This window comes from Pteropus alecto, unplaced genomic scaffold, assembly GCF_000325575.1.
Source record: "Pteropus alecto unplaced genomic scaffold, ASM32557v1 scaffold7, whole genome shotgun sequence".
Classification (NCBI taxonomy): Eukaryota; Metazoa; Chordata; class Mammalia; order Chiroptera; family Pteropodidae; genus Pteropus; species Pteropus alecto.
Window position 1 is genome coordinate 9,337,770 of NW_006494614.1, and position 23,018 is coordinate 9,360,787.

Here is a 23,018-nt window from a genome sequence, read left to right on the forward strand (position 1 = left end):
TGCTTCTTAATAATCCAAATTTTATTTTTTTACACCTATAACATCTGGTATTCCTAGGTGGTCTCCCATCCAAGTACTAACCAGGCCCAACTCTGCTTAGCGTCCGAGATCAGACAGGATCGGGCATGTTCGGGGTGGCATGGGTGTAAACTAATAATCCAAATTTTAATCATGTGTGATATACTTAAAAATTGGGGGGGCCCACATACTGGAAAAACTAATTTTACTTTGCATAAAGGCATGAGTGGTAAAGATTTACCAGCTTCCCCCTAAATAGGCCAGCTTTCATCTCTTTTCTCAAACAAAATCTAGAGGACCTCTCAGTTCTATCCCAGCACTTGCCAATGTCTTTTAGACTTCCTTCACGACAGGAGGAGAACTCCCAAGCTAACTGCAAATTTAGAACAAGTGACATTATTTTCTTGCCCTCACTCACTCTAGCCCAAATGAAATCAGAAGGTAAAGTGAAACTCTGCAGGGCAAGAGAGACAATCAGAATAGAATTCTATGTAGTTCTCTATCCTAGTTTTCTGTTTCACATGTAATAGAGTTGTGATTCTCTCCTAAATGAATGGTAAGTATTTACTGCTTTTTAAAAAATGCCTAAGTTTTAAAGTTTTACATTAGTGTTCCAGTAAACTAGCAGTTTTCCTACAAATGAAATGTATATAACTCATTATAGCTTTTCATAAGTCCATCTTCCCGAGCTTCTATAACTTCCTGAATTTCCATAAATCTGTTCCTAATCAGTACTAAATGTGGAGAATATCAAAACTTAAAAGACTCAGGAATAAGGGGGAGATTTTTATAAAACAAAAGAGGACGCAAGAGATATATAACCTAAGGCAAATTGTAGACCTTATATTGATCTTGTTTGGATGAACTGCATCCCCCAAAAATTCATTTGTTGAAGTCCTAACCCCTAGTACTTCAAAATATGACCCTATTTAAAGATACGGTCTTTACAGAGGTAATCGAGTTAAAATGAAGTCACTGGGGTTAATCCAGTATGACTAGTGTCCTCGTAAAAAAGGAAATTTGGACAAAGATATGTATAGAAGAAAGACAATATAAAGAGACAGAGGAAGAAGGCAACCATCTACAAGCCAAGGAGAGAGGCACTCTTGATATTTCAGTAATTTGCTGGGGGCCTAGAAGAACCCATAACATACACACCACTCGCTCAGAAGCAGAGTACCAGAGTAAGATCCCAGTGTATTAAAAAACTAAATATATTCAGGGTAGTATGTAGCAATATTCTATTTAATAATCATATATATATCATTATGATAATATACCATTAGTCATGTACTCATAGTAAAACCTGACATATTTAATAATGCATGATTTTCATATTTTTCCACTCAAAAGCTAAAAATATTCCACATATCAAAACCCACATAATTTATAAACAGATCCATACTCCTCATTTATACCTTTGGTGAAGATTACTTATTTCTTCATCCTTGCGGTTTATTTCCATTCTGGCAGTTTTGATAAGTGCTGAAATATTCTTCTTAAGAGACTGGTTTTCATTTTTTAAGCTGAAATTCTAAACGTCATGAAATATATTTAATAAATTACATACCCACAGTATTATTAAACTACTATTTATAATAGCTAATGATTACTGAGTGCTAAATACATACCAGGCATTACATATTTGGTCTTATATAATTCTCAAGAAAGTCTTATGAGAAATACTATTATGCTCATTGTACAGCTTCAAAAGTACTGGCACCAGGGAAAGGCCATTTAAAGCGAAACTACTCAAAACAGGAATCAAAATGAAAAATACACAAATAAGAAGAAAACAGTTCTCCCTGAGTCATTATCTTGAAAACTGAAAATACAAATTATCAAAATTTTGTTATATTTAACAACTTAGCTGTAACATGCAACAATGTACTAATTCTCAGGTGAACAAAGAAAAAATCTAGGATTGACTGGTTCTTTGGGCAAAAAAGAAAAGAAAGAGAAACAATTTTACCAAAAAATAAAAATCTGAACAAGACATGACATTCTTGATTTTTGCAGCATGACCACAACAAAAGTAACTGGCACTAATTCTGAAGGCATCACAATTTTCCCCCAACAATCACCCTAAATCTTTGCTCATCAAACCATTCTCTTTCAAACCACCGAATATCTCTATGAACTTTCTATTATTTAACTCTTAACTAGTCTAACAGATCTTCTATGTCAATGTCATTTGACAAAGCCAGCAGCTTTCCTATATCAATTTTATAGTAAATTATGCATGTTTTGTCAGATTTGCTTATAAACTACCAACACTTTAGCATTTTAATTCCTAACAAAATTTTTATTAAATTTTGATTTTAAAAGTTAATAAGACAAAAATAATATGCTTATTACAATGGTACCTGTGTCTGTATTTCTTTAAATTTTTTCATCAGCTCTTTCATTTGTAGCTGACATTTTCCATATTTTACTTGTAACTGTAAGATATAAAAAGATTAAGTATCATTCTAAATTATTTTCTTAGCTTACATAATATTTCAAAGTATTTAAATTTTGCAACTCAATCTACTAAAAAGGGTAGATGAGGTCTATTTCTGCTAACAAGTATTCAGTAAGATCACTGGTGTTTGAAGTTGGTTCTACCAATAATATATATTTTTAGTTTCACATTCAATCTCCAAACCTTAATACTCAAACAAGGTAGAAAGAAATTTACCTGACTTAAGTCTTGGGATATTTCATAACTTAATATAAATCATGAAAAGATAAAATTTTATACCACACGGATTACCAGTTGAGGTTTTATAAATTTAGACACTTAAATTTAATCAAGCAAAATTATAACTAAATTTACAAAAACATTCAGGAAATATTGTTTTAAAAAGCAGATCTGATGGCAGAAACTGACATAAGTATTCTTTTTGTCTGAGAGCTACTTTCTAAACACAGAATGTTTATTTAATAGTAAACGGATGTCTGCACTTTGGGAGCTGCGACAGAGTAAAACAACTGTCTTTAATATATCTGGCAACCCATACATCATTATATGTTGCCTCCTTTGCAGTTCCTTCTTCAGTAAGAATTTCTTCATATAAATCCAAACAATTTCTGGATGGTACACAGGATTTGGAAGGACTATCTAAAATAAACAAACAAAAAACCCTTACATTAAAATATGTATTTCCAGATTCAATGTGATACTATCAAAAATTCCAATGTCATTTTTCACAGATTACAACAAACAATCCTAAAATCTGTATGCAACCACAAAGACTGCAAATATCTAAAGCAACCCCAGATGGAAGATCAAAGCTGGAGGTATCACGATTTCTGATTTCAAACTATAACAGAAAGCTATAGAAATCAAAACTATATGTATTGGTATAAAAGCAGATATGTAGATCATTAGGACAAAACAGAGAGCCCAGAAAAAAACCCACACACATATGGACAACAAATTTATGACAAAGGAGCCAAGAATATACAACAGGGAAAGAATAGTTTCTTCAAGAAATGGCAGCCACATGAAAAACTGGACCCCTATCTTACATCATGCACAAAAATCAACTCAAAATGGATTAAAGACTTAAATAAAAGACCTGAAACCATAAAACTCCTAGGAAAAAAACACAGGAGGTAAGCTCTTGGACACTGGTCTTAGCAATGATTTCCTGGATTTGAACACAAAAAGCAAAGACAACAAAAGCAAAAATAAATAAGTGAGGCTACATCAAATTAAAAATCTTCTTCACAGCAAAGGCAACCACCAACAAAGTGAAAAGGCAACCTACAGAATGGGAGAAAATATTTGCAAATTATATACCTGATAAGGAGTTTAATATCCAAAATGCATAATGAACTCACACAACTCGACAGCAAAAATAGAACAAAACAAAAAAAATCTGATTGAAAAATGGGCAGAGGAACTGAACAGACATTTTTCCAAAGGCAAACAAATTGCCATCAGGTAAATGAAAAGGTCAGGGAAATATAAATCAAAACCATGAGATATTACCTCACATCTATTACAACAGTAATCATTAAAAAGATGAGATGACAAGATAACGAGGGTATAGAGAAAAGGGAACCCTTGTACACTACTGTTGGGAATGTAAACTGGTACAATTACTATGGAAAAGAAAAAATTAAAAACAGAACTACCATATGATCCAGCAATCCCAGTTCTGGGTATATATTCAAAGGAAATGAAAGCAGGATCTCAAAGAGATATCTGCACTCCAATGTTCACTGTGGCATTATTCACAATAGCCAAGACATGGAAACAACCTGTGTCTATCAACAGATGAATGAATAAAGATGTGTGTGTCTATGTACACGCCCACACCACAATGGAATATTATTCAGTCATGAGAAAGGACATTCTGCCATTTGTGACAATATAGATGGACCTTGAGGGCATTATCCTAAATGAAATAAGTCAGACAAAGACACATACTGTAAGATATCACTTATGCGTGGAATCTAAAAAAGCCAAATGCATAGAAACAGAGACCAGAACGGTGATTATCAGGGGCTAAAGGTGGGGAAAAAGAGGAGCTGTTGATCAAAGTACGAACTTCTAGCTACAAGATGAGTAAGTCTAGTGAGTTAATGTATAGCAGTGATTATAGTTAATAATACTGTATTACATAATTGAAAGTTGCTAAGAGAATAGATCTTAAATGTTTTCACCACAAAAACAAGATGGAATTATGTAATGTGATGCAGGTATTACATAACTCTATGGTGGCCATTATTATGCAATATATAAGTGTATCATCTCAACACATTGTACACCTTAAACTTATACAATGTTATATGTCAACTGTATCTCAATAAAGGTCGTGGGGGGGACAAGTAATGTTAAGCTTTTGCATATTGTATCTATCGCAACTTGATGGCCTATCCATTTCTCTCTATCTCCTGAATTTAACCATATCTATACTGATTTCACAGATAAGAGTTAGAAAACCAATTTACCTAAAATGCTTGTGTCAACAAATCAGGTCTGATGATCATATCTGTTCAAAGCTCTGAGAGATCTGATGATGGAAAAAGTTTCTAATTTGGATAGGTCATGAGACTCTGCATATCACACTCCTATTGATACATTTGAAAATATTTATAGTAACTACCCTTTTCAAAAGTTCCAGTATCATGTAACCTGTGATGTATAACCTGAGTATGAGTAGTAATATACTTACAGACAAGACCACCAGTTACATTTCAAAGGTCCAAAATATTTGTGCACAAGGTCCAATTAAATCTGACACCTAGATGAATAACAAACCTGAGTGCTAATTTGTTTTAATGATCAAGCTTTAGGCAAGAAAATAATTACCAAAATGTAATCATTTCAAAAAATAGGCAGATGGTTCAGGATCTATGGGTTATTCTAAAAATTAGTAACAACAAAATAAACATTTCCAATAGACTAACAAAACAAAACTATTTTATTATAGAATTTACATACCAGAAACAGCACTGTCCAACCCAGCATATATGTCCAAAGAACCTTCGTCATTATTTTTAAGAGGAGAAGCTGCAAGAAAATTAAAGACTAGTTAAAACTGACTTATTACATTTAGTGAAATTTTCCCATTGCTGCTGTAAAGGACCAGGAAAAGAGACTTTATTGTTCTTAAACCCAAAAAAGAGAATTATTTAGAAGTTTTATACAGTCTTATAAACAGGATGATCTTAGCAAACAGATTTATGACTCTTATTACCTCAGATTTAGATTTAAAAGCTTACTTTCAAAACATACTAGTGAGAAAATCTCCAATTCCAAAAATAGCATAGTGTCTATTAAACTAATCCTCCTGCAAATAACTATAAACCCGAAACATTAAAAATTATCTGCAGTCAAATGCTCTACCACTAGACTTACTATGGTGATTACTTTGCAATATATACAAATATCAAATCATTACAGTGTATACCTGAAACTTACATAATGTTTTATGTAAATTATACCTCAAAAAAAAAAAAAAAAATCTACCTGAAGAACTAGAGAGCAACCCAAAGCAGGAAACAACTAGAGGGGAGACAACATTTGAAAGAAGAAAACAGCACTGTGTCAGTTCCCTATCCCCTTTTTATTATAATTTTTTTGTGGAAGGATAGGCCCTACACCTAGTTGGAGCCACACTGGGCAGTGAAAACTCAGATGGAAACCTCTAGTCCTAATAGCTTGAAGAACTAGAGAAAAAACTTTGGGAGTGATAACAGCAACTAAAAAGTAAGAGAAGAAATCCAGAGAGCCACAGAGGGGATTCCCCAAATTGTGTCCAAATCTCTGAATGACCCCTAAACAACACTGGTAAAAGTTAGAACTGCAAAAAGTCCAGCTAAAGCTAAAAAATCTGAACAGAGATTTCAGCTGCTATCCACCACAAAGAAGACAGAAGTTTAAGTTCAGCCAAGTTAAATCCATGCTAAAATTAAAACAGCAACAATCTTCAGAGGAATTTAACAGAATTTCAATGTCTCTATAACATAACATTTTACAATAGACAAAATTACTGCATAGGAAATCTTGGTAGAGAAAAAGAAACAAAAGAACCAAATGAACATCCTAAAACTGAAAATTATAATACCTAATGTAAAAAAATTCACTAAGTGTACTTGACAGAAGAGCCAGTGAACTTGTAGATCAATAAAAACTACCCAAGTTGAAGAACAGAGAGAAAATAATTTAAAAGAAAAAAAAAAAGTCTTAGTAACCCACAGGACAATATCAAAAGTTTTCACATACTATACATCAGGATTATCAGGAGAGAGTGGGGAAGAAAATGATAATTGGAAGGATACTAGAAGGATGAGAAATGGTAATTAGTAAATATAAAAATTATTTTTTCTCTTAATTTCTTTTAATTCCTCTTAATTTCCTTAAGATACATAGAACAATTTAAAATAAAAATTACAGCACTGTATTGTCGGGTTTATGACATCGTTAACATAAGGAAATGGATGGAGGTTAAACACAACTATATGTACAAGACTGTATCTTTACATGAACAAGTGTACGATACTACTAAGTAGAACACAAAATGTTAAAGATGTATATTGCAAATCCCTGAGCAACTACTAAAAATCATGTAGTGGTACAGCTAAAAAGCTAATAGTATAAATTAGAATGGAATTCTAAAATATATTCAAATAATATTTAAAAGAAGCAAGAAAATCAAAAAGAAAGAGACAAACTAAAATATTAAAATAATAGATATAAATTCAATCACAATAATTGGACATTACTGAGTTAACTGACAAATTGAAATAAAAATGGCAGATTAAGTGTCGTCTCAGTGTTAAATTTACTGAAATTGATATTATATTGTTATGTAAGAAAATTAACTTTTTCTTAGAAAATATACACTGGAGTATGTGGGGTAAAGGACTATAATGTATGCAACTTACTCTCAAATGGGTCAGGAAAAAAATTGTGTGTGTATATGTGTACGTGTGTGTATTTAAAAAGAGAGTACGTACACAAAAATTAAGCCACTGGCATAAAATATTAACGAGAGGTAAATTTGGAAACTAGGTAAAGGATTCATTGTATATTCTTATTCTTAAAACTTTTCTGTAAGTTTGAAATTATTTCCAAACAAATATAGTAAAACACGATTATGGAAATATTATAGGAATAAAATTTTTCATAAAATCATGTGAAGTGGTAAGAAGTAAAATGTACCATAAAATATACACTGTAGCTCTAACTATTGAAAAAATGTATGTATGTAGACAGGAAGCTGGGAGAAAGCAATATGTATAAATGAAAACAGCTATTCCCAGCAAATGAGATTAACAATGCAGTTTTGTTCTTCAAAATAATAAAAGTTGCAGATGTGATAAAAGTTAACTGTTTATGAATCTAGGTGAAAAGTAAATGTGTTCATTATTTTATACTTTCAATTTTTCTGTTGGTTTAAAATATTTCAAAGGAAAAATATCATAAGAGAAATACACAGCAGCATAACAATTCGAAACTACATCAGCAAAAATAATTAAATAATACTAAAAAGCAAATAATTATTACCCGGAGTGGTTATGTTGGCCATATTTTATGTGAATCCTTCCATATCTATAAATATTAATTTTTGAAAATATATATTTAAGTAAAAATGAAATTCCACTAGATATGTTTTACAACTGCCCTTCTCATTCTATAGCATAGGAATCATAATTCTAGTCAATAAATATCCATTTATAATCTTGAAAAATTTAATGAGGTTGTCAGAGCATAATTACAATTAAGACAAAAGTGAGTAAATGTTACAGCAATATTTGAAAGTTTATAGTCTGCATATTATTTAAAATATCGCTATGAGCTTATTTTACTATGAGGTCTTGGTTATCTTTTTCAAACTAATCATCTACTATGACTGTCGATTTTCCCCTGAAAAACAATAAACAAGCACCGTTGTATTTACTGGAAGTATTAACTTCAAGAATAACAAATACCTATCATATTTTTTTGGATATGACAGTAAAGAACATTACAACTTACACTAGCAAAGTTGCTAATTTCATTACATTCGAGAGGCTTGAAAGCATACAATAACATTCATATTTACTAGACACTTGCTATTTGCCAGGCACTTCATTGTATTAATTCATTTATGTGAAATAGTTGAATTTCACACTATTTATGTGAAATAGAAAAAGTTGATAACGATAGTGTATTCAACAAGAATAAGTAAACAATTTTGTAATTAAATAAACTGAGAAAGACAATTAAAATGTGCTCTTACCAGAAAAGGCATCAAATAAACTTGTTCCATCACCATTGTCATCATCTGCTGCCATGATCCTATTTCCTCTTGATAGTTGCCATCTAAAGTATTAAATATAAAAATTTGCCACTGTTAAAAATCAAATTCACAATTCAAAGAGTAAACCTAGCTTTAAGTTAAAATGCAACTTTCAAATTTAGACACACCGAATAAGTTCACTCTATCATGATTACAAAAAAAAAAAAAAAGCCTAACATTTTCTAAAAGCTAAAATTATAAAACAAAAATCTTAAATCTGCTGATATGGTTAAGCATTGTCACAAGGTAAATGATGCTAATTTTATAAAATAGACTAAAATACAAATTAACATTTATACTAAAATAAGCCAACTATCATACCAAATAAATACAACTATATGCTGAGTTCTGTGAATCCTCTTAGCAAATCATCAAATCTGGAGGTGGTCTTGGGGACTCCAGACATATGTATACTTCACCAATAAGATATTAAGATAGGCAAACAGTAAAGAGTTTGATACTATACTAGGTTGATAACGTGTGGTAAAACAGGTACTCTCATACATCACTAAAGTATATACTGGTATAAGCTCTATGGAGGCAATATGGTAATAGTTATTAAAATTTTAAATGCAAATACTCTTTAACCCAGCAATTTCATATCTAGTAATTTGTTCTACAGATATACAAGCACGTGGCTACAAAAATGTATGTACAGAAATATTCAACACAGTGCTGTTTGTAGTGGCAAGACAGGAAGCAAAGTAAGAATACAAAACAGTAAAAAAAAAAAAAATTGACTTATCTGACATGCACTAACATCTGACATTCTCTGTTCTGCCAGTTAAACTTGATTACCACCAACAGAGACATATGCTTACCAACTGCCAGGTGCATTTATTACCAAATCGAATTATGCATTTTCCTTTATTTTTCTAAGTAATAGTATGATGAAAGATTAGATTACCAAAAGGGAGTTATTTTCCAGTGAAAACTAAGCTGAATGCTTTGAAAAAACTCAAAGGTGAGTAGCAATACACACAATTGCTTGTCAAATCAAGTAAGGGTGAGATAACCTAAAACACCCAAAGAGAAAATCTAGTCTACACTCAGATTGATTCACAAGTATCTTAGTTCTTAGTCCATTTTAATGAAAAAAGTGCTGGATATCATAAACAATGCCTTATGGGTATGGCTCACGCAAGACAGAAGTCAGAACTCTAACCACCAGATTCACACTCAAAGAAAAGGTCACGGTTACCCATAGGAGGTACAATTTATGTTACTCTCTTAACTAAAATTAAGGTATATAACTTTCTTCATTCCCCACATTCCCCATTCCAACATTTTTTCCAATTAGCTGATTTAATTAACTGTTATAATATAGCCTGTATGATAATTACAGAAGGTACAAATGGCATAAACACATCTGGCAAATATCACGACTGACTCTAGGTAAAAGAACTCAACCAGTAGAGCAGAAATTCACAGGTTTCCAATAGTAATAATCTACTATCAGTTGTAAACTGTCATACAGAGCGGGGAGCATCAGTCAGCGGGCTTTTTACAGAATGGAGATCAGTTAGTCTAATGATCTGGTTATACAGAGGTCGAATATATCAAAATTTTCATTGTATATTATTTCACACAGTTTTAGTTTTTACTACTGGCAGGTATTAAAAAAAAAGATTCTACTTGCTCTAGTAAGTTAAAACTGGGAAAAAAATACAAGAGAGCTGACAAATCTTGGATCTTTTGTCCCTCATTTGTCTTAAATGTTTCTCCAATTGCTCCAAGGACCATGTCTCTACTCCTTAATCTCTACGCCCCGCACCAGTGAAGCTGTTTTTTTTTTTTAATTACTTATAAATTTAAGAGAAAGTGACTGTTCATTTCTTAATCACATCATATGTTGCATTAAGAGTTCTTCAAAATTATTTCGGACAATAGTATATATAGTAATATAAAGAAGTCATAAACGATGTTTGTTATACAGGTCGTTTCTCACTATGTACACATAACAAGTTAAAGGAACTGTGGCAATTATGCTTCTCCATTCTAAATCCACTCTGCTGTGATAATGGAGGTGGACATTCAATATCGTTCTCCTTTGCTAACTGGCACAATGTTAAGCCTTGTGAGTAGAGAGTGTGCTGGAAGGACACTGGAAAAGGTTTCTCTTTCTAGTTTCAGTGTGCCTGGCTAGCTAGGCCTCTGCAGAGCATGCTTTTCTTCAGCATTCTGTTCCTGCAGCAGATGCAGTTTCTCCAGCACTAGGTTCCTGCAGGGCACAAGTTTTCCACATGCCTGCCTCTTACAAGTGAAGCTGCAATGGGCACAGCAGGACATAGCTTTCTCCTGCTAGGCTCAGGGAGAGGGCAGGTTCTCCAAATCTTAGATATCACAGCACTTGACAGCCAGTAGCATCCAGGAGCTTTCCAACACACCTCCTCTGCTAGATACAGAGCAGTGTCACCAGCAAGGTACTTAGCTACCTGTAGCCCAGCCATACTCTTTCCAATGAAAAAGTAGCTCTTCTTTGGATGATCTATCTCAACCCTAGAAGTAGTGGCTACTCCCCTAATCTGCTATTCCTATATATTTTAGAGTTATCTTTAAGTACCTACTAACCAATTCCCAGTTACTCCCTCTGTTAATAATTCTTTATACTAAGCTTTATCTTTTCAAATTACTGTCTGGTTTTTCTGTCCTGACTGCACTCTGTCTGATGCAGGTAAATAGTCACAATAGAGATTTTAACAAACTTCTCTGCTGTTAAAGCAGTTAAAGAAATTTAAAGATATAGCTCTGAACACAAAATTGACAGGCTTAATCTGATGACTTTATATTCCTGCAAGCAACAATTAAGAGAACTTATTTTACTTTCAAGCATTTATAAAAACTGATTAAATATCATGATAATGCAAGTTTCAATATCACAGAAGTGCTTTTATCAAGACCAATAAAATTCAAAGTTAACAATGCACTTTCAAGCTTCCCAATTCATTTAGAAATTTATAAACATAAGTCAAAGAATAAATATGAATGGAAACTGGGGAACATACAGAACTAAGTAACAATGAATAGACCACATAACAAAACTTACGAAATACAACTGAAAAAGTCTTTTCAGAAGAAAAGTTATAGCATTAAATAAATATGTAAGAAAAGATATAATTTTAATGAGGTCATCATCCAACTCAAGAAGTTAGAAAAAGGTCCAAATTTTATTCTATAACTAAAAAAACAAAGTTAGAAAAAGAACTAAGTAAATCTAAAGAAACACATAAAGAATAAATTAATAAAAAGAAACAAACACTAGAAAGATGAATAAAAATAAATGCTGGCGCTTTAAAAGACAAATAGTCATATGCCTGGCAAAACTAATCAAGAAGGAAGACACAAACATTAGAAATAAAAAAGGAGTGACAGTTTCACATACAGTAGAGATTAAGTTACTAACGAAGCTCAATGAAAAGAACATTTTAGAAAAATGTAACTGGCCAAAACTGACTTAAGAAGAAATTGAAAACATGGACATATATAGGATGACTAAATAACGATATAGTAGTGATTCTACTCATAAAGAAACTAAACCCAGACAGTTTTACAGGTGAATTCTATCATACCTTCAAAGAACAAATAAAACATATATTCTATTCCAAACAAAATGGGGGTAGGGGGTGCAGGATTAAGATACAGATAATTTTATGTGGTTAGTACAGTCTAGACATCAATACTGGGCAAAGATAAGATAAAATAGGAAAATTACAAGTCAGGAACACTATAGGTCAATCTTTCTTATGAACATAGAAATAGCCTTTAAAAAATTAGCCAATTGCGCCCAGCAAGACATTTAACAAAAACAAAATACACTACAAAGTGAGGTCTATCCCCAAAAGGTAAGGATAGTATAACTAAAAAATCAATTAGTATAAAATAAGCACTGTTCTCTAGTTGATAAAGTTGCTTCCCAGTGGGTATGGGTTAACAGGTCTGCTACTGTCATACATGTGTATTGGAATTGAACAAATTAAGTAAATGGATAGCAGATGGTGGGAGCCAGGTTTCTCATTATTGAAGTGAGAAATTACAGAAAAGCAAGAGAACAGGCTAGAATGATCCCTGTGGTAATGAATTAGAGTTGAAGACATAGTAAAAACTCACATTTAATTTAATATACAGATGATTAGATACAGAAATATTTATAGGTGCATGTATACATATATGGGTTAGTAGACACACATATTTCTTTGCGCTATCAATTAAGGGAGCCTAAAAAACAAAATTCCAATATCAATAAGCACATCTAGTATCCACATCTTAGCTTCTAATACTACTCTCCATTAAAATGGACTGAGGCTCCTTGAAGAAATGGCTGATTCTAAGACAGGGACAGGAAATACACAAGATGATGTGAAGCATCTTTATAGTGCAAGAAAGTAAGGAAGTGTCAAAAGAAAAATTGATAGAGGTATGTCAATGAAGCACTGGAACCAACTGAAAGAGCTCCCAATAGCCAAAGCTGGAACAATTTGAGCAAGATATTAAAGTAGTAACGAATTATGACACATATAAAAAATACATATCATTCCACAGAGATAAGTAAATTAGCAAATGGAGAAAAGATAATTCCAAATAAATTATGTAGATACTCCACTCTAAAGCAGGAAAGGCATAATTTCCCACTCCACAAATGTGGGCTGTGCATAGTGACTTCCTTCCAAAGAAGAGAGTATGGAATGGGGAAAAACGGATAACTTTATGATAAAGAAACCTGACAAACACTACTTCAGTCAGATGATCAAGTTTATATCAACAGCCATAAATCATGTTGATAGTATATACTCTTGATATGTAATGAAAACAGCACTTTACCCATGATCTTCCCCAAAACCCATAAAACCTCAGTCTATTCATGAGATAAACATCACAAAATCTAATAGAGGGGTATCCCTACAATATACCTGACTAGTACTTTTCAAAACGGTCAAGGACATCAAAGACAAGGATTTGAGAAACTGTCACAGTCGAAAGGAGCCTAAGAAGACATGACAACTAATTGTAACATGGTGTTCTGGAACAGAAAAAGGATGAACATTAGGTAAAACTGAAGGAAATTTGAATAAACTATGGATTTTAGTTAAAAACGTATCAATGTTGGTTCATTAATTATAAAAAATGTATCATAGTAATGAAACATTAACACCAGAAAACTGGGAGGGTCTGTGGGGTGATAAACAGGAATTCTCTGTACTTCTCAATTTTTCTGTAAATCTAAAACTTCTAACAAATATAGCCTATTAATAAAAAATAATTAGTATATTTCAGCAAATTAGATTACAGAAGAAAAAATATGATCATCTCAAAATCAGCATATGATAAAATTCAACACTTTTAACAAACTTGGAATTTATGAAAGTTTAAGAACCTTACTTAAACTGATAAAGTATATATTTCTACTAAAAATACCTTTACATTAAACATCATAGATGATTGTAAAATAGAAGCATCTCCTTTGAAAGTCAATACTTCTATTTGAAAAAAGTAAGACATGAAATGAAATAGAACTGAAATAGAAAAAAGCTGACATTATTCACACTATGATCATCTTGTAGAAAATCTACGAATTATTAGAATAAGAGTTTCTCAAAGGCAATGAACATAAGATTAAGCAATAGCTTTCCTATATGCCAGCAGTTTTAAAACATAACTGACAAAAACTATTATTTATAACAACAAAACCAAAGGTATATAGGAATTGTACAAGATGTGCAAGACCTTTATGGAGAAAATTATAAAAGATCCAAATCAGGGGTCTAAAACCTTTTCTTCTTAAAAGGCCAGAAAGTAAATATTTTATACTTGCAGGCCATCTGGTCTGTCACAACCACTTAACTCTGCCACTGTATCCTGAAAACCACCACAGACAACATGTAAACAAATATGTGTGGCTGTATTCCAATAAAAGTCTATTTACAAAAACAGACAGTATACTTCTGATCTAAATAAATGATAAAATATCTCAATTATATAAAGGAAAACTCAGTATCAAAGTTGGCAATTCTCCCCAACTTTATAAACTCAATGCAATTCCAGTCAACCTTAACAAGCTGACCACAAAATTCAAATTGAAGTGTAAAGGCCTAGGAGATTTGGGACATTTTTTTATTTTGATTGGAAGTAAATTGTTTACTGAAGTATAACACAAATACAGAAAATAGTAAACACTGTAAGTATATAGTCCTATGATTTTTCACAAACTGAATATATCCATGTAACTACCTACTACTCAGATCAAGAAACAGATGGTTACCAGTTCCCCTAAGTTACTTACTCCTTTTGCCCCCATTAGCCACTATCCACTCCGAAATGTTGTCAAAGATATGTGAAAAATAAAAGCATATATATTGATGACTTGCTTTGCAGAGGAAGCATTTGCATATCAAATGGAGTGGGAGGTAGTGGAGATGTGTTGATTTCAAATGAGGACATCATCAACTTTGGAGAAAAGGCATATATGGAGGGAGAACTCTAAAACAGCCTAGTTGGAATGGATCTCAGGTAGAATAGGACCGGGAAATAAGTCTCAAATCTCCTCTGAGTCAAACAGAAGATACTAAAAGTCAGACCAAGGAATCTGGTCTTGAACTTTCAAAAGATAAGAAAGGTTTCTGATTTAGAAACATCTATATAGAAAAATGAAATAGAAAGATTAATGTGTGGAATGAACTAGAAAGACAAAAGTATAGGAAAAGAAACTGGGAAGAAGGCTACTATGAGTCCACATGAGAAGACAACCCAAGATGGAGACAGTAGGAAGGAAAAGAATGTTTATAAGGAATAATGGAAGAAAATAAATAGGGGTAAATGCTGAATATGGGAAATATAAACAACAATCTCCTGCTTCAATTTACTCTCAAGCCACAAGCTTCTATTATCTTTGATGCTTTCCTTATCTCCATACCCACTTTCAAATAGTCAAATTCTTAGTGATTTTATTTTTAAGCCTCTCAAATTTAATGTCTCCTTTCCACTCACAGTCATTGTTCCAGTTTCAGATATAATTGTTTCTCACTGAAATTAATATAAAAGTCTCCTAGCTGGTTTTCACACTATCAGTATCTTTATCCTCTTACTATTTTCTATACTGGAACCCAAATTAATCCTGTTTATGTCTGGCCTATGTTTTACTCCCAAGTCAGAAACCTTCAAGAGCTACCCAAAACAACATTATCAAGTTAATATTCCCTAGCACAGAACCCAAGGCCTCTTCCAGAAATATCTATCACTACTTTTCTTACTATCTCGCACTGCTCCCCTCACCTACCTCATTCAACTACATGATTGATTCTGTACCATAGTACATGTTTCTATAATGCAAATTAGTACATACATTATTGAGAAATAGAAAAATGCTGTCAGTATAATGCAGAAATTATGTTGGTTCAGACAGAGTTCTTCCCAGAATGTTAAAGTTTTCTATCATTAATTAAATGTTCTATTAATTAAATGTAGCAAGCCCTGAAGGAATCTAGTCCTGTATATGGTGCCCTTACCCTAACTGCCCATCACTCCTCTGTCTCAGTACAACAATAGGCTTTGTCTTAGAAGAGGTTAAGGATGGTTTTCCTCAATCTTTTCTTTTGCGGGGAGAAGGGGGGCGGGGGGAAGGGGTGGGGCACGGTTAGGAACCCCAAACACAGGCAATGAGCCAGAGCCATTCAGTTTGCCATCACAATATTTCACATAAAACTTGTAACTGCCTCTACATCAACAACCTCTGATGTTTCTGTCCCTCTGTTCTTGTCTACACAAATTAACAGCCTCAATCTTTAATTACATCTTTCGTCAAGTGATTTTATCTTTTTCTTGAGAAAAAGATCTGTATTTATTGATATTTACTTATTAGGAATTTAACATGTCTTCTTAACTGTGCCAATATTTTAATGAAAATTGTTACTGTTCCTGTTGGTGGATAGGTTTTGAGTATTGTGCCTATTTTTCCCATAAATCCTGTTTTAGTGAGTTGCAGAATTGAAGGTTTTTCAAGAACGCATTTAACATTAAAGCAGAAATGTCTGTACATGCAGTTCCTTAAATATTCCATGTACTTCAACTCCCGAAACCTTGCTCACTCTGTTTCCTTACCTGGACTGCTCATCCCCTTCCCAAACCCAGTTACCCTAAAAAAGAAGACACTTTCTACAGACATAATGACTCACTATTTCCTTAATCTACTGACATTCTAAACCCATTATAATTGCATTTAGCAACCTCAACTGCAATCTTTTATTTTCTGAAATTGTTCTCGTACTTTAGCATGCAACAGAAACCCCTGGAGAAGTTAAAACACAAGACGGATGGGCCCCGTGCCCAAAATTTGATTCCATAGATTTGGGGTGAGACTTGAGAAGTTGTATTTCGAAAGTTTCCAGGTCATGCTGCTGGTCCAAGGACCACACTTTGAGAACTACTATTTCAATAGACCAATGCTGTCCGACAGAACTCTCTACAACGATAAAAATGTCCTATATCTGAGCTGTCTAATATGGTTAACTACTATCCGTATGTGGCTATTGGGTACATGAAATATGCATAGCATGAATGAGTATATTAGTTTCCTATTGCTGTTCTAACAAATTATCACAAACTTACTGATTTAAACAATACAAATTCATTACCACAAAAATCTCAGAGAGGATTTCTCACAGCTGTGGTTATTAGAATTTCAGTAATACCTACCTAGCTCTAAATGCTATTGGGCACTTATAAAAATGTATCTGAATACTTTCTCCTAAGGAGATGTACTCCTGGACATCAATATCTTATTTTCTATAAATGCAAAGCAAAATTTATCTCTGGGCTAAGCACTTCCCGAGCAAACACAAGGGGGTAGAAAATAAAGAACAAGCACTGCCACAAAAAAGTAGGGGTACCAGCTCAGATTTAGACTCCTCTGCTGCTCCCTCAGAGCACAAGAAAATTAGAAAATTTAGTTTATACCAAAATATAAATTAAAAGTCTAGCAATAAGAAGCTAAAGTTAATAAACACATTCCTGTAAGTCCAACTTCACCAAGTCCAAAACCAAAAATGATCATTTTTCCATCAACATCTGTCACCTCCTGACACCTCTACTTCTTTGAATACCACTAGCATTCCCTTATAGCCTACTGGTACTACTCTGCAATGTTTCTCTCATGTATCCTCATCTCTGCCATTTGAATTTGTTTCTCTAGGTCCTACTATAGCTATCTAATTATCTCCTCTCTCCAAAATACGTGCTACACACAATTGTTGGGTTACTTCTAAAGCAATCCTGCTCATAACACTTCCTACTCAAAAACTTTCCATTACTTCCCAATATCAACTAAAGTCCATACTTCTTACATGATCTACACTGGCACCTACTTTTCCAGCTCTATCATGCACTATCCCAAGGTTTCCACAATCCCAAGGTTCAGTGAAACTGGGTTTCTGTCTGCAAACACAATTCCTGACACCATCTCCCCACATCTATCCATGAACTCACAAGCAGTCTCAGTGTGAATACCCAGATTAGAATGTGAAAAATACAGTTTTTAGCAAAGTCAGGTGATTATATACACAATTAAGATACTTGGACTTCATCCAGTAGGGAATGGGGGAACCACTGAGGTTTTTAAAGCAGGGGAATATCATGATCAAATCTGCATTTCAGAAATTTAACTCTAGTAAGAAGAGTATAGAAAATATTAGTGGCAAGGGAGCTAGAAAAGACTATTAAAACCATATTGGAGACAATGAGAGGTGACGAAGTTGTCAGTAGTGGAAATAAAGGCAAGAAGCAGATCAGAGAGATTTCTGTGGCAGAATCAAAAAGATTTAATGAAATGTGTATTCAAATGTCCACTCTTAACCCCTTTAAGACCACAGCCTGAGTGCAAACTGTAATTGAAAATGTAAACTGATTATGAATTAATACTCCCTCTTCTGCTTAAAATTCTCAAGTGCTTTGATTTTAGGTTAAAAAACAAATTTTGTCACAATTCTGCTCACAAAGCCCTAAGTGACCTGACCTCTGCCCATCCCTCCAGTGTTAGTCTGCCTCATTCTCCCCCATTCCCTAGCAGTCTTTACTCTGATCATAGTGCCCTTCTTTCAGCTCCTTGAACATGCTGTTTGTTCCTTCCTACCACAGGGCCTCTGCAGAGTGCTCTTTCCTTGACCTCCACCTTCAGTTAACTCATCTTTGATATTCCTTCCCACTTAAGTAATGTTTGAGCCTTCCCTAGCTACCCTCTCTCCCCCATAGGTCAGGCCACATGTTATATATTCTGAGGCTGTCCTTTCTCTTTATGACCTCTTTTCAGTTTATGAATACATTTTTGTGGTATTCCTGGATAAATGTCCATCTCACCCACTAGACTGCAAGCTCCATGGAGACCAGGACCAGCTCAGTTCTGTTCACTACTGTATCCCCAGCTTTGCACAGGGCCTGGCAGGTTGGTAGTAATAAAAAAATTGTTGAATTAATAAAATTCCCAATTTATTAAATGACAACTCTGAGGTTTCTAGCTTTGATAACAAGGTAGTCATGCTTTTAAATGAAATGGAGAACCAAAGAAGACATCTTGAACTATCTGTAGGACATTCAGGCGAACATGTCTAAGAGACAGCTGGAAACTACAGAGTATGTAGTACAGAAAGCAAGACATAACTGGCATAATTAATATTACTCTCCTGAAATCGCGAGGGCCAGTGACTTTCTTGGAAAGGAAGAGAGGAGAAATAGGAGTATTATGTATCCAAATCTCCTGGGAAGAGCAGCTTTTGCACAATTGTTCTCATCTTCCTCTAACTGAGGCTCTCAATATATAATGAGAGTTGCTACTGATAGGGATGTTGCACCTATGAAAAGTGTAGACGCAAAATTTTAAATGCTGAGAAACATGATGAGGAAAGAAAAGTTGCAAGCTCATACATCATCTTTTCAGGAACGATTCCAATAAATTCAGATGTGAAGATGAAGCAAATGAGAAGGATCACCCAGATTTTTGTGATAGGACAACGTCTTAAAAAAACAGTCTAAAGGAAGTTTTCTTTTTTAAAAAAATTGAGAGAATGAAATAAGCATTTGTGGAGAAAAACAGGAAAAAGCCAGGGAAGAGGGAAGGTGTAGTTTTAGGCTCATGGGAAAGGTCAGATCTAATACAGCAAGATCCCTGAAGAACATATAAAGGAGAAATAACAACAAACGTTATGTATACTGAACACTGTATGCCAGACACTGACCTAAATATTCTAAATACATTAAATTACTTTAAATCCTCCCACAAGTCCTATGAGGTATACTGCTCTTCTTTTTCCCGTTTTACAGATGAGGAAACAGATAAGAGACTAAGAAACTTGCCCCAAGGTAAAACAGCTGGCAAGTGATAGATCTGGGATTGGATCCCAGCTCTGTCTCCAAAGCCAGATGACAATATCAAGAATGTGCATTAAATGTTGAAAGGGGGCCATATCATTGTAAAATAGCAAGAAATGCTAGGAAAAGATAATTGGGATGAAGGTCTCTGCCCCACTCCCAAGAGGAGCTCAGTGAGATAAAGGAGAGGCCAAAGGCTTGGAACTGGAGCTGTGGAGAATGGAAAACATCAAAAAAGAATCTGAGAAAGACTAGGTAAGAATGAGAGTCAACGCCAACTTGATCCCTTAAATAGAAAGCCTGAGATTCTGTGAATTCTACATTAATGTCTGAGGTAAGACCTACTTTGTCACGGTTCTTGGCGCTGCGGAGGTCAAGAAACTTCTCTGGGCTTAACAGTCTCGAAAACAACCAACATCAATGATCACCTGACACTAAGAAACACCCATTCCTGCAAAGAATCTCATCCGAAAGCCTTTGAAAGTACATTCCAAGACGAGATTGGTTTGGGGGGGAGGGGCGGAAGGAGCAGTCGAAAGGGAAATTCCTACATGCGTTCGCCTCCAGCCTGGACCCTCTGGAGGGACCACACAGGGACATGAGTGCCAGCCCACAGGCTGCAACTGAGGGCGGCGGGAACGCAGCTCCCAGCGGGCCCCGGATATCAGGAGCGCCCCTCCCACCGCCTCCGCAGCTCTCTTCGACTCCCTGGCTCTTCGGACGCCGCAGGCCTCCGCTCGGGGTACTACCTCGCCATGCAGCCTCTTCCCCAGCAGCTTCGTGCGAAGCGGACCCCCAAAGCAACTTACCCAACCTGCCTGGCCCAAGACAGCCCAGGCTCCTTTCAGTACAGCGAGGTCTCCCAAGCATCTCCGCCAATGCCAGAGCGCAATCAGGGCGCGGAGGTGGGACTGAGCGCCCACGACCAATCAAATCAGACGCAAAGCACGTCCTGGCGTACATAACTAGTTCCCGCCTTCGGGAGGGGGGAAAAAAGCACACGGTTGGCGCCAAACTCCAGTAGTCTTCGGGGTAAGCAGAGGGGCGGGGCCAGAGCTGACGGAGTAGGAGACGGACCTGGGCTTCACCACGGAAGGGGTGGGACCTCGGCCAAGGTAGGGGCGGTGCCTGGGAGAAGCTCTTAATGAAAGGGATAGTAAGCTGCGAGAAGGCCTTCTCATTTATTTAGTCCTTCATTCCATAAATTCTGTTGAGTATCAGCCACTTATACTGGGCGGCTGGCTCAATAACGATGAATAAGCACTGTTCTTTGCCCTCAGACACTTTCCTGGATGATAGAGGAACAACTTATCCTAGAGTGTTGGGAGCCTTGAGGAAGGGATACTTGTCCAGTGGGATAGGAGGGAGAGGAGAGGTTTTTAGAGGGTAGAATACCCGAATAGTCTTATAGAACCTGCAGAAACCAGAGATGTGGATAGGGTCTAGATTCCGGAAATGGGGCCTGCGCCATTGGCTGGTGAGGAAGTAAAACAAAGCCAACTTCCCGTTACTTCATCCAGAGACCTTGATCTTGATCCCTAGCCGTTTCCTCTAGTTTATCTGTTTTAACAACTTGGAACTGTCATATCATTATTAAATATTTTTAAATTTTGAAAAGGCCCCCATTTGAGAGAGTATGTTCTGGGAAAGCACTGGCTTCCTAGATTCTTCCCCAACCAGCTTCTCGTCTGAGAAGTTGATCATATAGAAAGGCATTCCAGGTTGTGGAGACTGGGACAGAGTAGAGAGCTGCAACCACAAGGCATTCATTGTTGCTGGAGCATAAAGTGTGAGGTGAGGCAAGAGAGGGAAGCAGTGATCAGACCATGAAAGGGCTTGTGTATGTCAAAGATCTTGGAATTTACCTTTAAATGATGAGGCATAGGGGAACTACTGAAGGATTTTAAGCTTGAAGCTGTCATAATCTGATTTGCATTATTAAGGTCCTTTGGCCTTGAGAAGGAAGGTTTTGAGGTGCTTCTGTAGCCATCTGAGCTAGAGAAAATGAGGATCCGAAGGTGATAGTAGGTAAGAGAGAGGATAAATTTTCAAATATTTATAAGATAAAATAGACAAAACTTACCAATTGATTAAATATTGGCTTTCAGCATGAATGCTTGATGATGGCATTAATAAAAAATATTTATTGAGAACAAAGCATATATACCTCAAAAATCAATAAAGATTTTCCCAAAATTTATCTTCCATAAAAGAGTGACCTTATTATTGAAGACCTTACAAAGTCTTTCATTTTATTGGAACTCTCTTAAATATTTTACATTGACTAGAAAGTAGTGATTGGTATAAAAATATTCTCTTGGAAAGACTTCAGTCAATGCCTATTTGGGATACTTATAGAAGTCAACCGAAGTAATTGATATTTTTTTAAAGGAAACAAATGTGACACAGTTAATTTTTTATGGAGTCTGCACTGACAATTGCAAATATTGGTTAAAGAAAAGCAATTCCTGAAGATGTCTACGTACTTATATGGGGTAACCAACCTATAGCGTTAAGGGGAAAAGCATACAGTGCAGTGTACATGGTATGTGAACCTTTGCGTTAGACTGGGAAAAAGAATGTACATATACTTGCTTGTTTTTGCATAAGAAAGGTAAATTAGAACCTAATAAAAAAGGCTGGGAAAAAGAATGTACATATACTTGCTTGTTTTTGCATAAGAAGGGTAAATTAGAACCTAATAAAAAAGGCTAACTTACAGGGGAAGAAGACTGACTAGAGAGAATAAAAAGGGAAGGAGACTTCTTTCACGCCTTTTTTAAAAACCCTCCTTTTAAGTATTTTTATATGCATGGCTTTTTCTTTTTTAATAACAGCTTTATTGAGATATAATTCACATACCATATATTT

General features: G+C 34.9%; 1 protein-coding gene and 1 pseudogene across 8 annotated transcripts in view; both read right to left on the reverse strand.

The window, feature by feature from the left end:
- The window catches only part of CASP8AP2 (caspase 8 associated protein 2), a 31,681-nt gene extending 10,608 nt beyond the window's left edge, over positions 1-21,073 (reverse strand). For 2 of the 8 annotated variants that reach the window (XM_015600435.2, XM_025042598.1), the window contains exons 1-6: positions 20,897-20,930; positions 8,739-8,821; positions 5,456-5,524; positions 3,021-3,121; positions 2,385-2,459; positions 1,437-1,552 (exon numbers count right to left, since the gene is read on the reverse strand). In XM_015600435.2, the coding sequence (XP_015455921.1) occupies positions 1,437-1,552; positions 2,385-2,459; positions 3,021-3,121; positions 5,456-5,524; positions 8,739-8,821; positions 20,897-20,904 (452 nt within the window). In that variant the 5' untranslated portion in view covers positions 20,905-20,930. Of the gene's footprint in view, positions 1-1,436; positions 1,553-2,384; positions 2,460-3,020; positions 3,122-5,186; positions 5,256-5,455; positions 5,525-8,738; positions 8,822-19,139; positions 19,201-20,492; positions 20,823-20,896; positions 20,932-20,956 lie in introns of those variants that run through there. The other 6 variants (XM_025042594.1, XM_025042593.1, XM_025042595.1 and 3 more) reach the window with 6 other exon arrangements.
- LOC112474953 lies at positions 33-151 on the reverse strand (annotated as a pseudogene).
- Positions 21,074-23,018: the final 1,945 nt, after the last annotated feature.